This window comes from Molothrus aeneus, chromosome 13 (genome assembly GCF_037042795.1).
Source record: "Molothrus aeneus isolate 106 chromosome 13, BPBGC_Maene_1.0, whole genome shotgun sequence".
Taxonomy (NCBI): Eukaryota; Metazoa; Chordata; class Aves; order Passeriformes; family Icteridae; genus Molothrus; species Molothrus aeneus.
Window position 1 is genome coordinate 12,699,786 of NC_089658.1, and position 15,927 is coordinate 12,715,712.

General features: G+C 54.2%; 2 protein-coding genes across 3 annotated transcripts in view; one reads left to right on the forward strand and one right to left on the reverse strand.

Annotated features, from left to right (window-relative positions):
- On the forward strand, window positions 1–11,655 carry POLG (DNA polymerase gamma, catalytic subunit). The gene is made up of 23 exons (XM_066558562.1): window positions 1–48; window positions 503–1,118; window positions 1,913–2,108; window positions 2,504–2,671; window positions 2,913–3,059; window positions 3,486–3,565; window positions 3,749–3,931; window positions 4,047–4,213; window positions 4,414–4,537; window positions 4,613–4,837; window positions 4,969–5,089; window positions 5,274–5,345; window positions 5,444–5,563; window positions 5,744–5,904; window positions 6,006–6,059; window positions 6,146–6,263; window positions 7,019–7,154; window positions 7,242–7,488; window positions 7,562–7,684; window positions 7,978–8,149; window positions 8,404–8,612; window positions 9,628–9,785; window positions 10,863–11,655. Exons 2-23 carry the CDS (start codon window positions 538–540, stop codon window positions 10,922–10,924), a joined length of 3,624 nt encoding a protein of 1,207 aa, XP_066414659.1. The 5' UTR covers window positions 1–48; window positions 503–537; the 3' UTR covers window positions 10,925–11,655.
- Window positions 10,450–15,927, reverse strand: part of FANCI (FA complementation group I) — a 24,230-nt gene continuing 18,752 nt past the window's right edge. For both annotated transcript variants that reach the window (XM_066558561.1, XM_066558560.1), the window contains 7 exons: window positions 15,513–15,697; window positions 14,830–14,886; window positions 14,687–14,746; window positions 13,891–13,977; window positions 12,717–12,812; window positions 12,075–12,200; window positions 10,450–11,341 (listed from right to left, as the gene is read on the reverse strand). In XM_066558561.1, the coding sequence (XP_066414658.1) occupies window positions 11,276–11,341; window positions 12,075–12,200; window positions 12,717–12,812; window positions 13,891–13,977; window positions 14,687–14,746; window positions 14,830–14,886; window positions 15,513–15,697 (677 nt within the window). In that variant the 3' untranslated portion in view covers window positions 10,450–11,275. The remainder of the gene's footprint in view (window positions 11,342–12,074; window positions 12,201–12,716; window positions 12,813–13,890; window positions 13,978–14,686; window positions 14,747–14,829; window positions 14,887–15,512; window positions 15,698–15,927) is intronic.

Consider the following 15,927-nt stretch of genomic DNA (forward strand, 5'->3'; position numbering starts at 1 on the left):
TTGGATCTGCCCGCCGGCCCAGGCCCCGGCGGCGCTTGCGGGAAGCAGGTGGGAACAGGGGGGAATTTGGGGGGAAACAGCTGTATGGGGGGGAGACAGCTGTATGGGGGCACGGCCGTATGGGGGAAAACAGCTATATGGGGGGAAATACCGGTATGAGCGAACATTTGTACGGGGGCACGGCTGGATGGGGAAAAACATCTGTATGGGGAAAACAGCTGTAGGGGGGGCACCGCTGGATGGGGGGAAACACCTGTATAGGGACACAGCTATATGGGGGAAGGCTGTATGGGGGCACAGCTATATGGGGGACATGGCTCTATGTGAACACAGCTAAATGAGAGAAAATGTCTGTATGGGGGCACAGCTGTATGGGGGAAGTCTGTATGGGGCAGGGCTATATGGGACCACAGCTGTACAGAGGAGTGCATGACTGTACAGGACAGTGTGTGCATGGCAGTGATCAGTGCTGAGCTCACCCTTTGCCTTTCCCCCTGTGCAGCTCCAGCTGCCCGTGCTGGGGCGCACAGGGGGAGGATGAGGCGCGTGTCCTGGATGCGCTCGGTGAGGGGCTGCAGCCCCCAGCCCCGGCGCTGCCCGTCCAGCTCCTCGGCCAGCCGCCCGCTGCCAGAGGAGCCCGGCCAGGAGCCGTCCACGGGCCAGCGGCGCATGAACCCCCTCAACATCCAGATGCTGTCCAGGAGCCTCCACGAGCAGATCTTCCGCGGCGCCCGGGTGCGCTACTCGGCGGAGGACGTGCAGCGCAGCGTGCAGCACCTGCAGCAGCACGGGCTGTGGGGCAAGGAGACCTCCACGCTGCCCGACGTGGAGCTGCGCCTGCCCCGCATGTACGGCCGCGACATCGACGAGCACTTTCGCCTGCTGGCGCAGAAGCAGAGCCTGCCCTACCTGGAGGCGGCCGAGGAGCTGCTGCGTTGCCAGCTGCCCCCGCTGCCCGAGCGCTGGGCCTGGCGCCTGGGCTGGACCCGCTACGGCCCCCAGGGGCAGGCGGAGCCCGTGGAGTTCCCCGAGGAGCGGGCGCTGGTGCTGGATGTGGAGGTGTGCGTGGCCGAGGGCCACTGCCCCACGCTGGCCGTGGCGGTGTCCCCGCACGCCTGGTGAGATGCGGGGCCAGGAGCGGTGCTGGGGTCACAGCAGGGCTGGGGGGGACGGTGTTGAGGGGATGGGGATGGTCCTGAGCGGAGCCTCTTCCTGCAGTCCATGCTGGCTGGCAGGGAAGGCACAACAAAGCCCCAGTGGCTCTGGGATGTGGGGTGTGTGTCCTGCTTAGCTAGAACAGCTCTTGTGACCGTGTTCACAGGGGTCTGAGGATGCGGGAAGAGACGAGGATCTGACTCCATGTTTCAGAAGGCTTGATTTATTATTTTATGGTATATATTATATTAAAACTATACTAAAAGAATACAAGAAAGGATTTCATCAGAAGGCTGGCTAAGAATAGAAAAAGAAAGAATGAATAACAAAGGTTTGTGGCTTGGACAACGAGTCTGAGCCAGATGATTGCAATTGGCCATTAATTAGAAGCAACCACATGAGACCAGTCACAGATGCACCTGTTGCATTCCACAGCAGCAGATAACCACTGTTTACATTTTGTTCCTGAGGCCTCTCAGCTTCTCAGGAGGAAAAATCCTAAGGAAAGGATTTTTCATAAAAGATGTCTGTGACAGATGGGGATGGTCCTGAGCGGAGCCTCTTCCTGCAGTCCATGCTGGCTGGCAGGGAAGACACAACAAAGCCCCAGTGGCTCTGGGATGTGGGGTGTGTGTCCTGCTTAGCTAGAACAGCAATCCCTGGGGTTGTCACCTCCCTGGCACAGGTGGGGTCCTGTCAGCCCCCGTGGCACTGTGGCTGCTCTGTGACAGTCACAGGTGCCACCTGTCCCCCGCAGGTACTCGTGGTGCAGCAGGCGGCTCCTGGAGCAGCGTTACTCCTGGTCCAGCCACCTCACCCTGGCTGACCTCATTCCCATGGAGAGCCCAGCAGGTGCCAGCTGTGCCAGCAAACAGGACTGGACGGAGAGAGTGGTGGTGGGACACAACGTGGCCTTCGACCGGGCGTTCATCAAGGAGCAGTATCTTATCCAGGTAATCCACCGAGCCTTGGCTTTGTTCTGGCAGCTGCAATTTCTTACCCAGATAATCATTTGCGTTGGCTCTTGAGGGTTATTTTGGCAGATGCTGTTCTGCACAGGTACCCCAGGTTTGTGCTCACTTTGTCCTGCAGAGCAGGTTTGAGGCTGGATCTCTTTAGAGCAAGATATTCTTGCACCCTTTAGGGCTGCTGGAGGCTGCAGGGTGCCAGCTGGGGATGTGGCAGGAGCCTTTGAGCAGCTGACAGCCTGCACTGGGGATGCTTTTGGCTCTCAAAAGGGGAGTGTGGGAGGCAAAGCTTCCCTTAACAAAACCAGCTTGAGCAGAGGACTTGCAGCTCCTCCAGCATATCCCCAGCCCTCTCTTTTCTCCCTCTGTGTTTATCCCAGGGCTCTAAGATGCGTTTCCTGGACACCATGAGCATGCACATGGCCATCTCGGGGCTGACGGGCTTCCAGCGCAGCCTCTGGATGGCTGCCAAGCACGGCAAGAGGAGGGGGCTGCAGCAGGTCAAGGAGCACATGAAGAAAACACGCAGCAAGGCCGAGGGGCCGGTGGTGAGTGAGGGGAGCTGAGCTGCTGGCAGTGCTGTGGGTGGCAGGGGACAGTGGGCTCCTGTGCCAGGGCTGTTTGCTGCTGTTCTGGCAGAGTGGAGCAGCTCCACTGAGTGAAGCTCTCCCAGCGCGTGTCAGATAAGGTGGCCTTGGTTGAAGCTGGAGCAGAGGCATCCTTTCCTCCTCCTGATCTTGGCTGCAGCTGGTTGTCTTCCCACAGTGTGTGACCCCCCTGTTGTCACAGGTCACCTCGTGGGACTGGGTGCACGTGGGCAGCATCAACAACCTGGCGGACGTGCACGCGCTCTACGTCGGGGGGGAGCCCCTGGAGAAGGAGGCACGGGAGCTCTTTGTCAAGGGCACCATGGCTGACATCAGGAGCAACTTCCAGGTGCAGGAGGCCATCCGACTGACAGGCAGCAGGAGCTGGAGAGGGGAGCAGGGTGGTAGTGGCTGCTGACGTAGTTTCCATTTTGCTGGGGTAGTTTCCATTTTGTGGAGTAGTTTCTATTTTGCTGGCATAGTTTTCACGCTGGGATAGTTTCCATGCTGAGGTAGTTTCCATTTTGCTGGGGTAGTTTCCATTTTGTGGAGTAGCTTCCATTTTGCTGGGGTAGTTTCCATTTTGTGGGGTAGTTTCCATTTTGTGGGGTAGTTTCCATGCTGGGGTAGTTTCCATTTTGCTGCCCTCGCTTGCAGCACTGGGTGTGCGTGGGGCTGTGACCTGCTCTGTGCTCCTGCAGCCCCAATGCCTTGCCCTGTGCTGGCACAGGGGTGGCTGCTTTGCCTGCTCTCACCTGCTGCTGTCCCTCCCCAGGACCTGGTGTCATACTGTGCCCGTGATGTCCAGGCCACCCATGAGGTGTTTCAAGAGCAGCTGCCACTGTTTATGGAGAGGTGAGAGCTGCCAGGTTCTGGCTGGTGGTGGCCAAGGGGGCTGTGGGCTTGGTGGGCAGTGGGGAGGAGAAGAGCATCGAGGGAAGCTCTAGATGAAAACACATTCATGTCTGTTGTAGCCTGGTGCTTCCAGGGCCTGTCCCTTCTGGCAGATTTCTAATTCCTTGCTGCTTTGGGGTCCAGGTGCCCCCACCCTGTCACGTTTGCAGGGATGCTGGAGATGGGAGTGTCCTACCTGCCAGTCAATGGGAATTGGAACAGGTACCTGGATGATGCTCAGGGTATTTATGAGGAGCTGCAGAAGGAGATGAAGAAGTCCCTGATGAACCTGGCCAATGATGCCTGCCAGCTGCTGCACGAGCACAGGTACCCTGGGCTGGGGCTGCAGGAAGGAGCTCAGGCACCAGCTGGTCCTTGGGGGGCTGTGGGTGGCTGTGAGGGACAGGAGCAAAGCTGTGGTGTGACAATGGTGTGTCATCAGGTACAAGGATGACCCTTGGCTCTGGGATCTCGAGTGGGACACGCAGGAGTTTAAGCAAAAGAAGAATCCAGAGAAGAAGAAGAAGAAGAAGAAAGGTCAGGATGGGAGCAGCCCAGTTTCCCCAGCAGCAATGGAAGCAGAAGAGTCAGCCCAGGAGTGGCAGGAGGGTGAGCACAGGGGATCCCTGGGGATGAGGGATGCTCCAGGGCTGGACAAGGGGTGGACAAGGTTTGCTGGTGCTGCAGGGTGAATCATTGCTGGCCTATGTCCCATGCTGCTGCATATGGTGGGGGATGGTTTGGTGTCCCTGTCCCCAGAAGGGTGGCACAGAGGGCCCTTTGGAAGCCAGTTCTCCTTGCCCCACCAGACCCTGGTCCCCCCAGTGAGGAAGAGGAGCTGAAGGTCTCTGCGAGCCAGCTCTGTCTGGAGCGCCTGAAGGAGACGGTCACGCTGCAACCCAAGAGACTCCAGCACCTGCCAGGCCACCCGGGGTGAGTTGGGCACCCTGTGTGTCCCCAGGGCTGTCCCTGCACTTTCTGACCCACCCTGCTGCTCCCCATGCCCAGCTGGTACCGCAAGCTGTGCCCACGGCTGGAGGAGGAGGGCTGGGTGCCTGGGCCCAGCCTCATCAGCCTGCAGATGAGGGTGACCCCAAAGCTGATGCGCCTGGCCTGGGATGGATTCCCCCTGCACTACTCAGAGAAGCATGGCTGGGGATACCTGGTGCCAGGACGGCAGGACAATTTGCCAGCTGCCCCTGGAGAGGCTGATGGCCCCTCCTGCCCACACAGGTGAGAGGGATGGGATGGGGTGCTGGGCTGGGAGCTGCCCCAAAGGGGTATTTGGGAGCTCCCTGGCCCTCTGCCCAGGTGCTGCCCCAGAGCCTTTGTGGGTGCATCAGCCCTGCCCTCTCCTCTGCTAGGGTGATTGAGAACCTGTACAGGCAGCACTGCCTGGAGAAGGGCAAGGAGCAGCCCCCGGGGCTGGAGGCAGCTGTGGAGGACGAGCTGCTGGGGATGGACAGCAGCACGATCTGGCAGAAGGTGAAGGAAGGGATGGAGGGTTCCCTGGTGGGAGGGAGATGTGGGGCTGTGCTTCCTCCTGTGTGCATGCAGTAACCAGCCCTCTGTGCAGCCCCAGGGGCTGCAAGCAAGAAATTCCCTTTAGTAAGGGTTGCTGGAGGATTGGTGTTTGATCTGGCTCCCCCATGGTCCCTCTCTGCCGCAGATGGAGGAGCTGAGCCGGATTGAGGTGGATCCAGAGGAGAAAATGAACAAAGCAGACCAGAGCCTGGTGCTGGTAAGGGGAATTTCCTGTGGAATGGGGTGGTGGATTGGTCTCTCTTTCCTTGATTTCCCCCTCCTGTTCCTGGCATTGCCTCACTTTGCTGGTCTCAGGAGGAGATGGAAGAGCTGAGGTGCACAGAGAGGAAGAGCAAGCCCTCGTTCCACCATGGCAATGGTCCCTACAACGATGTCAACATCCCTGGGTGCTGGTTCTTCAAGCTGCCTCACAAGGCAAGTTGGGGCTCCTGGGGCTCTTTCTATGCCCACAGTGATGCTGGGACCCACATGATCTCATCCCATGGGATTAGGTGGGGGAAATCCATCTCTGTAGCTGGGACAGGAGGATGCACAGAGCTTTGCTGATGTGGAGTGGAGGCTTGCCGAGCCCTGACACCTCTTTTGCTGCTAAAGGATGGGAATGATAACAACGTGGGAAGCCCTTTTGCCAAGGATTTCCTGCCCCAGATGGAGGACGGCACCCTGCGGGCTGCTGTGGGCCGCACCCACGGGACAAGAGCCCTCGAGATTAACAAAATGATCTCATTTTGGAGGAATGCTCACAAGAGGATCAGGTGAGCAGCTGCTTTCATGGTCACACCTCTGGGGGTGGAGGCAGGGGTGTTTGTGTGGATGCACAGGGGCTCAGCATCTCACCTGCCACGTGTCCCCTCAGTTCCCAGATGGTGGTGTGGCTGAAGAAGGGGGAGCTGCCTCGTGTGGTGACCAGGTACAGTACCCAAACCCAGACTGTTCCCTTTACCCTGCACCAGGAGGGCCCTTGCAGGGTGATGCTCATCCTTGCCTCTGTCCCAGGCATCCTGACTACAACGAGGAGGAGAGTTATGGGGCCATCCTGCCGCAGGTGGTGGCTGCAGGCACTGTCACCCGCCGGGCCGTGGAACCCACCTGGCTGACAGCCAGCAACGCCCGGGTATGGCCACGCTTGGATCCTTGCAGGGGTGTTTGGGGGCTCCCTCTGTGTTTTGGACTGATGGCAGGTGCTTGGCTTGGAATAGGGGTTGGATATGGATGCTGGGATTTGGGGTAGCAGGGTCAGAGCTGGGGTCCTCTTGCTGATGTGCTTTCATGTGGGAGAAAGGAAGGAGTCAGCAGGGGCTCTGGAGCTTCAGGATGTGGTGAAAGGGGAAGAAAACACCAGCATATACCAATACCAATTTCTGTCTTTTCTCAAGCTCCCTTTCTTCTCTGCTGGAGCATGGGTGATGTCCACATGAGTTAAACTCAGTTTGACATTGAGAGCAAAACTTAGCGGTGTATGGGGATAGAATATAAGAAAATAAAGACAGTGTAGAAAGTAATCTTACCCCTAAGGAGCTGCAGCTGGGCCAATTATCAAAGATTAGGAACAGGGCTGACTTTAACAGGCCACAGCTGTAACCAATGAGAAGAAGAGTGCTCTAAAAGAGTGGGTTGGCTGGTTGAGAGGGGAACTGGAATCAGTTGGCTGCTTTGTGAAGAAGAAAGAATCAGTGCTCTGAGGAGCTGCCCACGAGAAACACCAAGAAAGTATGAAACTTTTGTGATAAGGAGACAACAGTATGGAAACCCTGCAATAGGATGACAACACAGGGGCACAGGGAGTGCTGTGCCAGCACGCCCTGGCTGTGGGAAGGCTGCTCCTGTGCCAGGAGAGGGATGTGCTGACCCGGCCATCGTGTCCTGCAGGCCGACAGGGTGGGCAGTGAGCTGAAGGCCATGGTGCAGGTGCCGCCTGGCTACTCGCTGGTGGGAGCAGACGTGGATTCCCAGGAGCTGTGGATCGCGGCGGTGCTGGGCGAGGCGCAGTTCGCTGGCATGCACGGTGAGCCGGGGCTTTGCCAGGCAGGGGGCGATCCCTGATCCTCATCCCGATCCCGCTGGGCATCCAGCCCCTGCTCCCCTCCCGCAGGCTGCACGGCCTTCGGCTGGATGACCCTGCAGGGCAAGAAGAGCAACGGCACGGACCTGCACAGCAAGACAGCCGCCACCGTGGGCATCAGCCGGGAGCACGCCAAGGTCTTCAACTACGGGCGCATCTACGGGGCAGGGCAGCCCTTCGCCGAGCGGCTGCTGATGCAGTTCAACCACCGGCTCACGCCGCAGCAGGCGCGGGACAAGGCCCAGCAGATGTACGCTGTCACCAAGGGCATCCGCAGGTGGGTGCAGCCTGGGCAGGGCTGGGGGCAGTGTTCCAGCCAGAGGAGCTGCGTTACTCGCTCTCCCCTGCAGGTTTCATCTCTCTGAGGAGGGGGAGTGGCTGCTGACGAAGCTGGAGCTGGCTGTGGACAGGGCCGAGGATGGATCGGTGTCGGCCCAGGATGTCCAGCGGCTCCAGAGAGAAGCCATGAAAGGGTGAGATGGTCTGACACTGCACGGCTCTGTGGCTTCGGGATGTGAGGGGGAGAGGGCTCCAGCCTGATAGGCAAAGAGGAGAGATGGGGCTGGATAGTCCTGGTCTGCCCTTCCTGCTCCTCCAGGGCCGAGGAGGTTTGATTTGGGGGCCGTCAGCCTCACCCACTTTCCCAGTGAACGGTTAGCAGGGTCTAGTCCTGCTGCCCCAAACCAGGAGGGAGTGTTTGAGGGTCTCAAATGGGGACCTGCAGCCCGCTCCCGCTCTTCCAGCAAACCTCCCTTCTGCCCCACAGGTCCCGGTGGGAGAAGAAGTGGAATGTGGTGGAGCAAAGAGTGTGGGCTGGAGGCACTGAGTCTGAGATGTTCAACAAGCTGGAAAGCATTGCCTTATCCCCCTCCCCACAGACCCCCGTGCTGGGCTGTCACATCAGCAGGGCCCTGGAGCCTGCCATGGTCAAGGGGGAGGTAAGGATGCAGCTCTGGGATGCTGAGATTTTGGCTTTGCTTATATATTCTGAAATGGGAACCTGATGTTCAGCCCCTCTTAGATTCCTGGAGGCCCACTAGGCTCTTGTGCCATTTGGGAAACCCATTGTGCCTTTATCTCCATGCCACCCAGAAAACCCAACCACCCTGAGTTTAACAGATTTCTCCCATGTACAGGTACCATGTCCTTGACTGCAGTACTCTCTTACTGTCCATCTCTTTCCTTTCACCAGTTTGTGACCAGCAGGGTGAACTGGGTGGTGCAGAGCTCAGCTGTGGACTACCTGCACCTCATGCTGGTTGCCATGAAGTGGCTGTTTGAGGAGTTTGACATCAACGGGCGCTTCTGCATCAGCATCCACGATGAGGTGCGGTACCTGGTCCAGCACCAGGATCGCTACCGGGCTGCCCTGGCCCTGCAGATCACCAACCTCCTCACAAGGTGAGCTGGGATGGCCCTGCTGTCTCCTGGGCAGCAGCAGCTGTGACTCCAGAGTCGGACAGGCAAGCCCCAGGGGCTGGGGTTGGCTTTGCCTGCAGCAAGCTGGTGCAGAGCAGTTTTCTTCTGCTCTGGGCAAGTTAGCAGCACTGGAGGCTGCAGTTCCTTCATGCTATAAATGGACCTCAGCTTTGATTTCCAGGGATAATGTGCTGACAAAAGGGTTTTTTTATCATCAGCTTTTGGCCCTGCAGGGATGGGGCCAGTCACTGACTCTGCTGGGATGCAAGTGCATCACTTCATGCTCCCTTTGGGTCTGCAGCTGTCACATGGCAGCAGCCTTTGGGCTTGGTGGAGGAGCTGGGAGCCTGAAACTGTCCTGTCCCTCATCCCCTGCTGCCTTCAGGGGACAGCAAGGGGCATGGCTCATCTCTGCTGTGAGCACCAGTGCTGTCCCCCCTCCCACAGCATGCGGTGTTCCTGCTGCTTCCCTGCCTCACACAGAGCTAAGATCAGCCTAGGAAGCTCCTGACCTCCAAGGGCTCCCATTGATCCAGCTCTGTCCCAGCCAGCTTTGCCAAATCCCCCTCCCAGCACCGTGGGGTGTTTGGTTACACAGGAGCTGGCCAAGGTGAGCTGTTTCTCCTGTGTGGAGGCAGGAATGACACAAACAGCCTTTCTGCAGCCACAGCAGGGCAGGCACCCTGACGTTCCTGCCTTTGTGCTGGCTCCTGCGAGCACAGGGCTTCCTGCTGGGAAAATCCTGCATCTGCTCTGCCTGCCAGGGAGGATTAGCCAGCAGTGAGGGGCTAGATTCTTCCCTTTTCTTGAGGAGGCTCCATTTCTTCCAAGGAGGCGCCATTAGTGTTCCTCCCATGCTCACTATAGCAATTCTTGGCCCTCCTGCTGTCCAGGGCTTAGAAAGCACCTTGTCCCCCACCTGCTGAGTGATAATACCCTGTGAGGGGTGGCTGGCCAGTGTTTGGTAAATGTGGCTGATGGCTTTCTTGCTCTCCAGGTGCATGTTTGCCTACAAACTGGGCCTCCAGGACCTGCCACAGTCAGTGGCTTTCTTCAGTGCAGTGGATATTGACCAGTGCTTAAGGAAAGAGGTGACCATGAACTGTGTGACACCATCAAATCCCATGGGGATGGAGAAGTATGGCATCCCTCAAGGTGAGCAGTGTCCCCTGGAATCTCCTCTCCACCTGCAAGCTGCCCCCTGGAATCTCCTCTGCATGAGCCTTCCCAGCTTAAGCAGAGCACTTGGCCTGAGTAGTCATTCCCTGAGGGCTCTGCTCACCTGAGGCACCTCATGAGCCCCTTGGTTCCTGGCACATCCTCTCACCTACAGGGCTGCCCCTTCTTCCTCAGTCCTCAAGTGTTCGTGCTGCTGCTTTCCAAATATTTGTGAGTGATGAGCCAGGCCTGGCTCTGTTCTCCCCCACTTTGTTTGCTTTGTTCCCCTTGGAGGAGCCCTCCTGTGCACTTTTAACACAAACCAAATTTAATTTATTCTTCTCTGAAAGGAAGCACCTCAGCAACCTTGTTTTGTCAATTTTGCCCTGCATACCCAAAATCTTTCATTCCTTTCTCTCCTTCCCTGCTCTCCCTTAGCCAAGCACTGTTCTGGCATTGCTTGGTGCTTCCTCAGCAGTCCCAAGGCCTCAAGTCATCCCTGTCTGCACTCAGTGTAACCCTCCAATTGCTGCAAGCAAACATTTAACTCGTGGCTGGGAAAGCAGCTCCTCCTCACTGTGCAGCAGCTCTTCCCCACATAAGGGAAGAACCTGCCCTCAAATTTGTTATTTCAGTCACTGCACGCATCAGATGCCCTGCCCTTAAATAACCTTTATTAGGACTCTTACAGGCAAAGGGTGCTTTCAGAAACAGGATTTGTGCTCTGTAGGCAAAATGGGCACTTTTCACCAAGAACAAGGCAAATTAAACGAGTGCATCACAATCAGGGTCAGCAAAAACATAACAGCAAAACCAGCCTGGGCAGAGGAAGCTGTGGCCTCTTGCTGCTCAGGAGATGCACACAGCAGCTTCAACTCCAAGGCACAACAGCTCACGTTCCCAGCTCCCTACTGGTGCTGGTTTCTGCATTCTCACCACCCAAAACACAAGCTTGAATAAATTTAGGGCGTTCTGTGCTCGATGCTCTGAACTAAAACAGATCCCAACCATCACTCTCTTGCATTGCACAGTCTGAGTGTACTGCAGGGAACTGACTGTCCCCTTGTCTTCCAGGGGAAGCACTGGATATATATCAGATAATTGAAATAACCAAAGGTTCGCTGGAGAAGCAGTGACGACACCAGAGGGCCAGGACAATTGTCCAGACTGTGTGCCAAAGCCTCCCTGTCCTTTCAGAAGCAGATCTTTTGGCAGGGACTGACTGATCCCAGCTGCTCCCTTTCCATTTTGCTGTAAGGGATATTCCTGGGGAAGAATCAAATAGCAGAGGCACTTCTGATGGCAGCAGCCAGCTGTGAAACCTGTGACAGGGGCCAGAGTCGCTCCCATGGACACAAAGGAAGAGAGCAGAAGCATCTGACAAGAGAAGCAATAAACCATCATCTCCATATCTGCAGCCTCTGAGACCAAGGAGCATCCACCATGGAATGAGCACTGTGAGAGGAGGCAGTGGCAGCAACTCCAGTTTATTTTTTTCTCTGTCTCTTCTTTTTGGGTTCCTGGTTCTCATCTGTCTGCTCCGCTGTGCTGCTCTGGAGAGGGGAGGGAGAGAGCAGCAGTAGAGTGTGATTGTTTTTGTGTGAACAGTCTAAGGAATGGTTACCTAGAGCAAGAAGCTGCGCAGAACAGGATTTAGCTCTTTTTTTTCTCACTAACAAAATGACCTGAATATGGGATTCCTGTCAGCCACTGAGACTTTCCCCATGGGTCACCCCCTACCCAGTTCATGCTGGAAGTTAGACGACAGGCTACCAGTGGCACAGGATAGGGATGCTGTCCTGGGTTTTGGCTTGTTAAACACTCAGGAAAATATGGACAGAAGCACCAATAAAAATCTGGACAATCAGCAGAGTAAACTGTTTATTTTAATTAGCCAGCATGTTGCACTGCCTTCACCAGCACTATGTAGGAGAGATGGGTCTGAGGAGAATGATGCCTTGCAGAATTTGCCCTGACAGGTCTTTATCTACAAAAACTTGCATACAAAACCACTTTGCATCGTGCTGCAAAGGTCTGATCCTGGCCAACAGTTTCACTTCCCCAAGACCAGGGAACAGAGCTGGTGCATGAAAATAAAGGCTGCTAGAGGCAGAGGGCTGGGGAGTAGGGGGTGTTCTGAGAGAAGCTGTTCTCTCCTTCCTATCAGCTTAGTATTAAAATGAGAGCTAACCCAGGAAAGACAAGCTGTTCTGCACAACTCACAAATACAGCTGGCTTCTAAAGAGGAGGAAAGCTATCAGTAAAAGCAGCTAAATGAATGCTGACCTGGTCGTTGTGTGGCTCGTTCTCAGCATCCTCGGAGTTCCGCTCCTGCAGGGCGCTGTCCAGCACGGAGGCGTTGATGCGGAAATCCCGGGAGGTGCTCAGCTTCATGTACTGCATCAGGTTCACCTGCAGCAACCCAGGGGAAGCCAGGCAGGGGAAACATTCAGCCATGAGCCTCTTTAGTTTCTTACCCTGCCTAGTCCTTTGAACAGCACTGGGACAGAGTCCATTGCAGTAATAATGCAGGATTGAAGCACAAAGAGGGTGAAAAAGCACCTGCCCCCATGCAGTCCAGGGGCCCATTTACATTTTCCTAAAAGCCAAGTGATTGCCAGCTACTCTCACTCTCATGTAGGACCTTGTGGTACATTTCATGACACAGACTGGGGGAGAGTGAGGAAAGCTGGCATGAGGTTCTACTCCACCAGGAACCACAGATGTGGACTGATGTTGGCATGGGCTGGTATCAATGTGGCAACAGTTCAGCAGTATTGGGCCAGGAGCAAGGGCAAGGGCTGAAAGATCCCTACAACTTCCTAATCTGAGCATTAATAGAGACTTTAACAACAGCCCTCCACCATGCCATTGATCCCACTGTTCCACTAGGTTCAGCTGACAGAAGATCCCTCTGCTTTACATTACCTTTGACTTCTTGGAGAGATGGATAAGGAACTTCTCATACTGCTCAATTGCAAAAATCAGGTTTGGGATTGGCTTGGTCTCCCGAAGAACCTTGGCCTGAAATGTGAGAGGAATGAGATGGGTCAGATTTGGAAGGGCACAATGGCACTGTAGTGTGAAATGAAGACCAGAACATTCCCAGTTTAGAAAAGAGTCTTCATTAGCCTTGCTCTGTACCAGTCCTGCCCCACCCAGCAAGCTTTGCCAGCTTTGTCACTAGCTTTAAATTGACTCCCAGGATGGTTCTGCACTGAGGCTCTCCTGTGCATTGTTTTGTGCTCTGCCTGCAGTCCACAGCCCTGACATCCCTGTCAGCAGCTCCTCTGCTCCAGCTTCCTAAGGCACCACAAGCATGAGCCATCCAAGCAAGGAGCACCCTGACGTTTCACCACATTGTTGTCCTGCTTATTCACCAGCACTGGTGTTTGTTCCCCATGGTGACAGCGTGGTGAAGGACATGCAGCATTTCAGCCCATTTCCATACACTCAGGGAAATGCTAGGAAGATCATACTTGTGGCTTTTTTAAACCCTTAACATCACAGGAATGTCTGGGACAGCTGTCGAGACGGAGGAAATGCTGTCTGGGAGCACAAACAAAGGACATCAAGGACCAGGAACCTGCCAGCCTGCTCACTTGCTCCCAAACAAATAATCCAGTCATTTTCAACTGCTTTACTTTAGTGGAATCCATGCCTTCCTTCATCTTTAAATGTGCTGATAAAATTAAGAAACACTTAAAGAGGATGCAACATCGGTTCCAAGAAATTAGCCCATATCTCTAATTTCATAGCTTACCCCATAGCTTACCCCAATTATCTCTAATTTCATAGCTCACCCCCAAATGGTGAAAATACCAGACAAGGCAGACTATCCAGATTGACCTTTCTTTCATGTCCATGGGATTTTAAGCTCCATTTAGTGAAGATGGCTTTTTTTATTGAGGTTTTTGTTTTGGTTGTATTTTGTTTGGTTGTGCTTTTTTAGACTTTTCCCTGAAATTACAGTATAATAAATTTTGTTTTTACTTAAAGCCCAAATGACAAATTGTCTGGTGATCTGTAAGAAGCCACCAGGTACCACAAACCTCGAGGTATATGATCCTGCCTAGGTTCTCATGGAGTGAGTCAGTCTTACCATTACTGTGGAGACTGCAGCAGCTTCATCCTCTTTCTTCTTCTTTTTCTTCTCTTCTACAAAGCTTAAGCTCTCACTGTGGATGTTCTGAAGGAGAATGCCAAAAGATGTGTCATTAGAGGGTAAGCAGGGAAGAAAGGCCAGCCAAGAAAGGCCAGAAGTCCTTGCTCTAGCCAGCTTACAGCATTACCAGCTAGATAACAGAAAGGTAGCAATATAAGGGTAGAATTAGGTATGATCTCAAAAAAAAAAACCCAAAAAAATCAAGAAAGAAACTAATTTTGTAATTTATACAGTCAGATATGCATGCATGAGAATCTCCAGCAGTGATAGCTCTGCACACCATGACACCTTCCCCAGTATGTTGTAAAATTCCTGTGGTCCTCACATAAGTACCCAGGTCCTCTCCAGGCAGATAAATCCCAGCTTCAGCACTGCAGTCTTTGGCACCCACATTACTTCACACTGTGATGACTGCAGTGTTGTTGACCTTTATTTGCCATTGTGGTTAACAGCAGTATTAATCTCATCCAAAAAACCCCACATGAACAGAGGGGAAAAAAAAAAAACAGCTAAAGCCCAGCTCCTTCCCTGCTCAAGCAGAAATCAGCATGTTCAGTCCCAATGGTGCTGAAATGTCTTATGCTATATTTGACAAAGTAAAGCTTGAACTGTGAGAAACTCAGGTCATGTCAAGAAGATTAATAATCCCCAAGAGTGCCTGTGTACTGAAGCTGATACACCACTCAGCATCAGACAGACTGCCTGTGATTCTGCCAGTTAATTTAGGCCTCACCTGTACGTAAGTAATGAATGAGTAACACTGTGGGGTCAGATGGGAGCCTGAGAGCTTCACCTGCAAAGGAGCAGACAGAGAGGCTGCTGTTACTCCTAACTCAAGGCAATGAGCCATTTCCCCAGAAATTTGCTCACGCTCACCAGCTTTTCCAGTCTTCCTGGGATGGTATTGGAGCTGCTGCGGCAAGCCTGGATATACTGCAAGGAAAACAGGAGTTTCTTCTAGGTGTGCTGTGCCCACCCTGTGTCCAGCTGGAGCTCGAAGCAGCTCACACAATGGCACAGTGGGGAGGGCAGGATTTGCACAGATATCCTCCCCAGTGGTTTGTTACACCCCAAATGCCATGTCTGCATTCCAGAGCTGTGAGAGGAGAGCTCTGGGGCAGTCACCACTGGTCTCAAAGGAGCTCCACAGGCCTGTGGAGTTTCATGGCCCAGTTCCCCCAGGTCCTGCTTCAGGGAATGGGAATGACTGGCAAGGGCAGGGCTGGTGAGCACTGTGAGAACACTGTGAGTGCCCTTCATTGTGCACACAGTTGTGCAGAGGAACCCACAGCACACACTGGAAACAGCAACTCCATGCAAAGCCAAATCCAGCTGGAGAGAAGCTTTCCTTTTATCTCCACTGGTACAACTATCACTGCTCATAAAGGGCACGAAATTGAGGGCATGAAAGCCAGCAGAACAAGGGCTCAACTCCTTCAAGAGATCAACAGGCCAGTCCTGAGCATAGCTGCTGCCAGGGGTCACTGTGAGCTTGCTGCAGCAGATGGGGAGAAGGTTTTTAGCTCAGGGGCAGCCCACAGTCAGCAGAGCACACTCACGTGTTTGATGAGGGAGGTGAGAATTGCGTATGTCTTGCTGAGGCTTCTCAGCAGTGTGTCCACACAGCTCCCTGCTGGGAGTGCAGTCTGCACCAGCTCATGATAGACTGTCAGAAGAGTTCCCAGCTGCAGAATTACACCTTTCTCCAGAGCCTGAGTTTGGTTTGATGCCTGAGAGGGGTCTTCTAGAAGAAAGAGATGAATATCTGGTGAATATATATCTAATGAATCCAGTTGTGCAGGTGGGAGGCACAAAAGACCATCTTTGTGTCTGATGCATAAAGCCCCGGTGGGGCAAGGGGGAAATAATCACTGGAGAGATTTTATGACAACACCCTTATCTTATTTTGTTCATGTGGAACCAGCTCAAGGGAGAGTTTAACCTGACCTCAGATGATGCTATCTCAAAATCCTC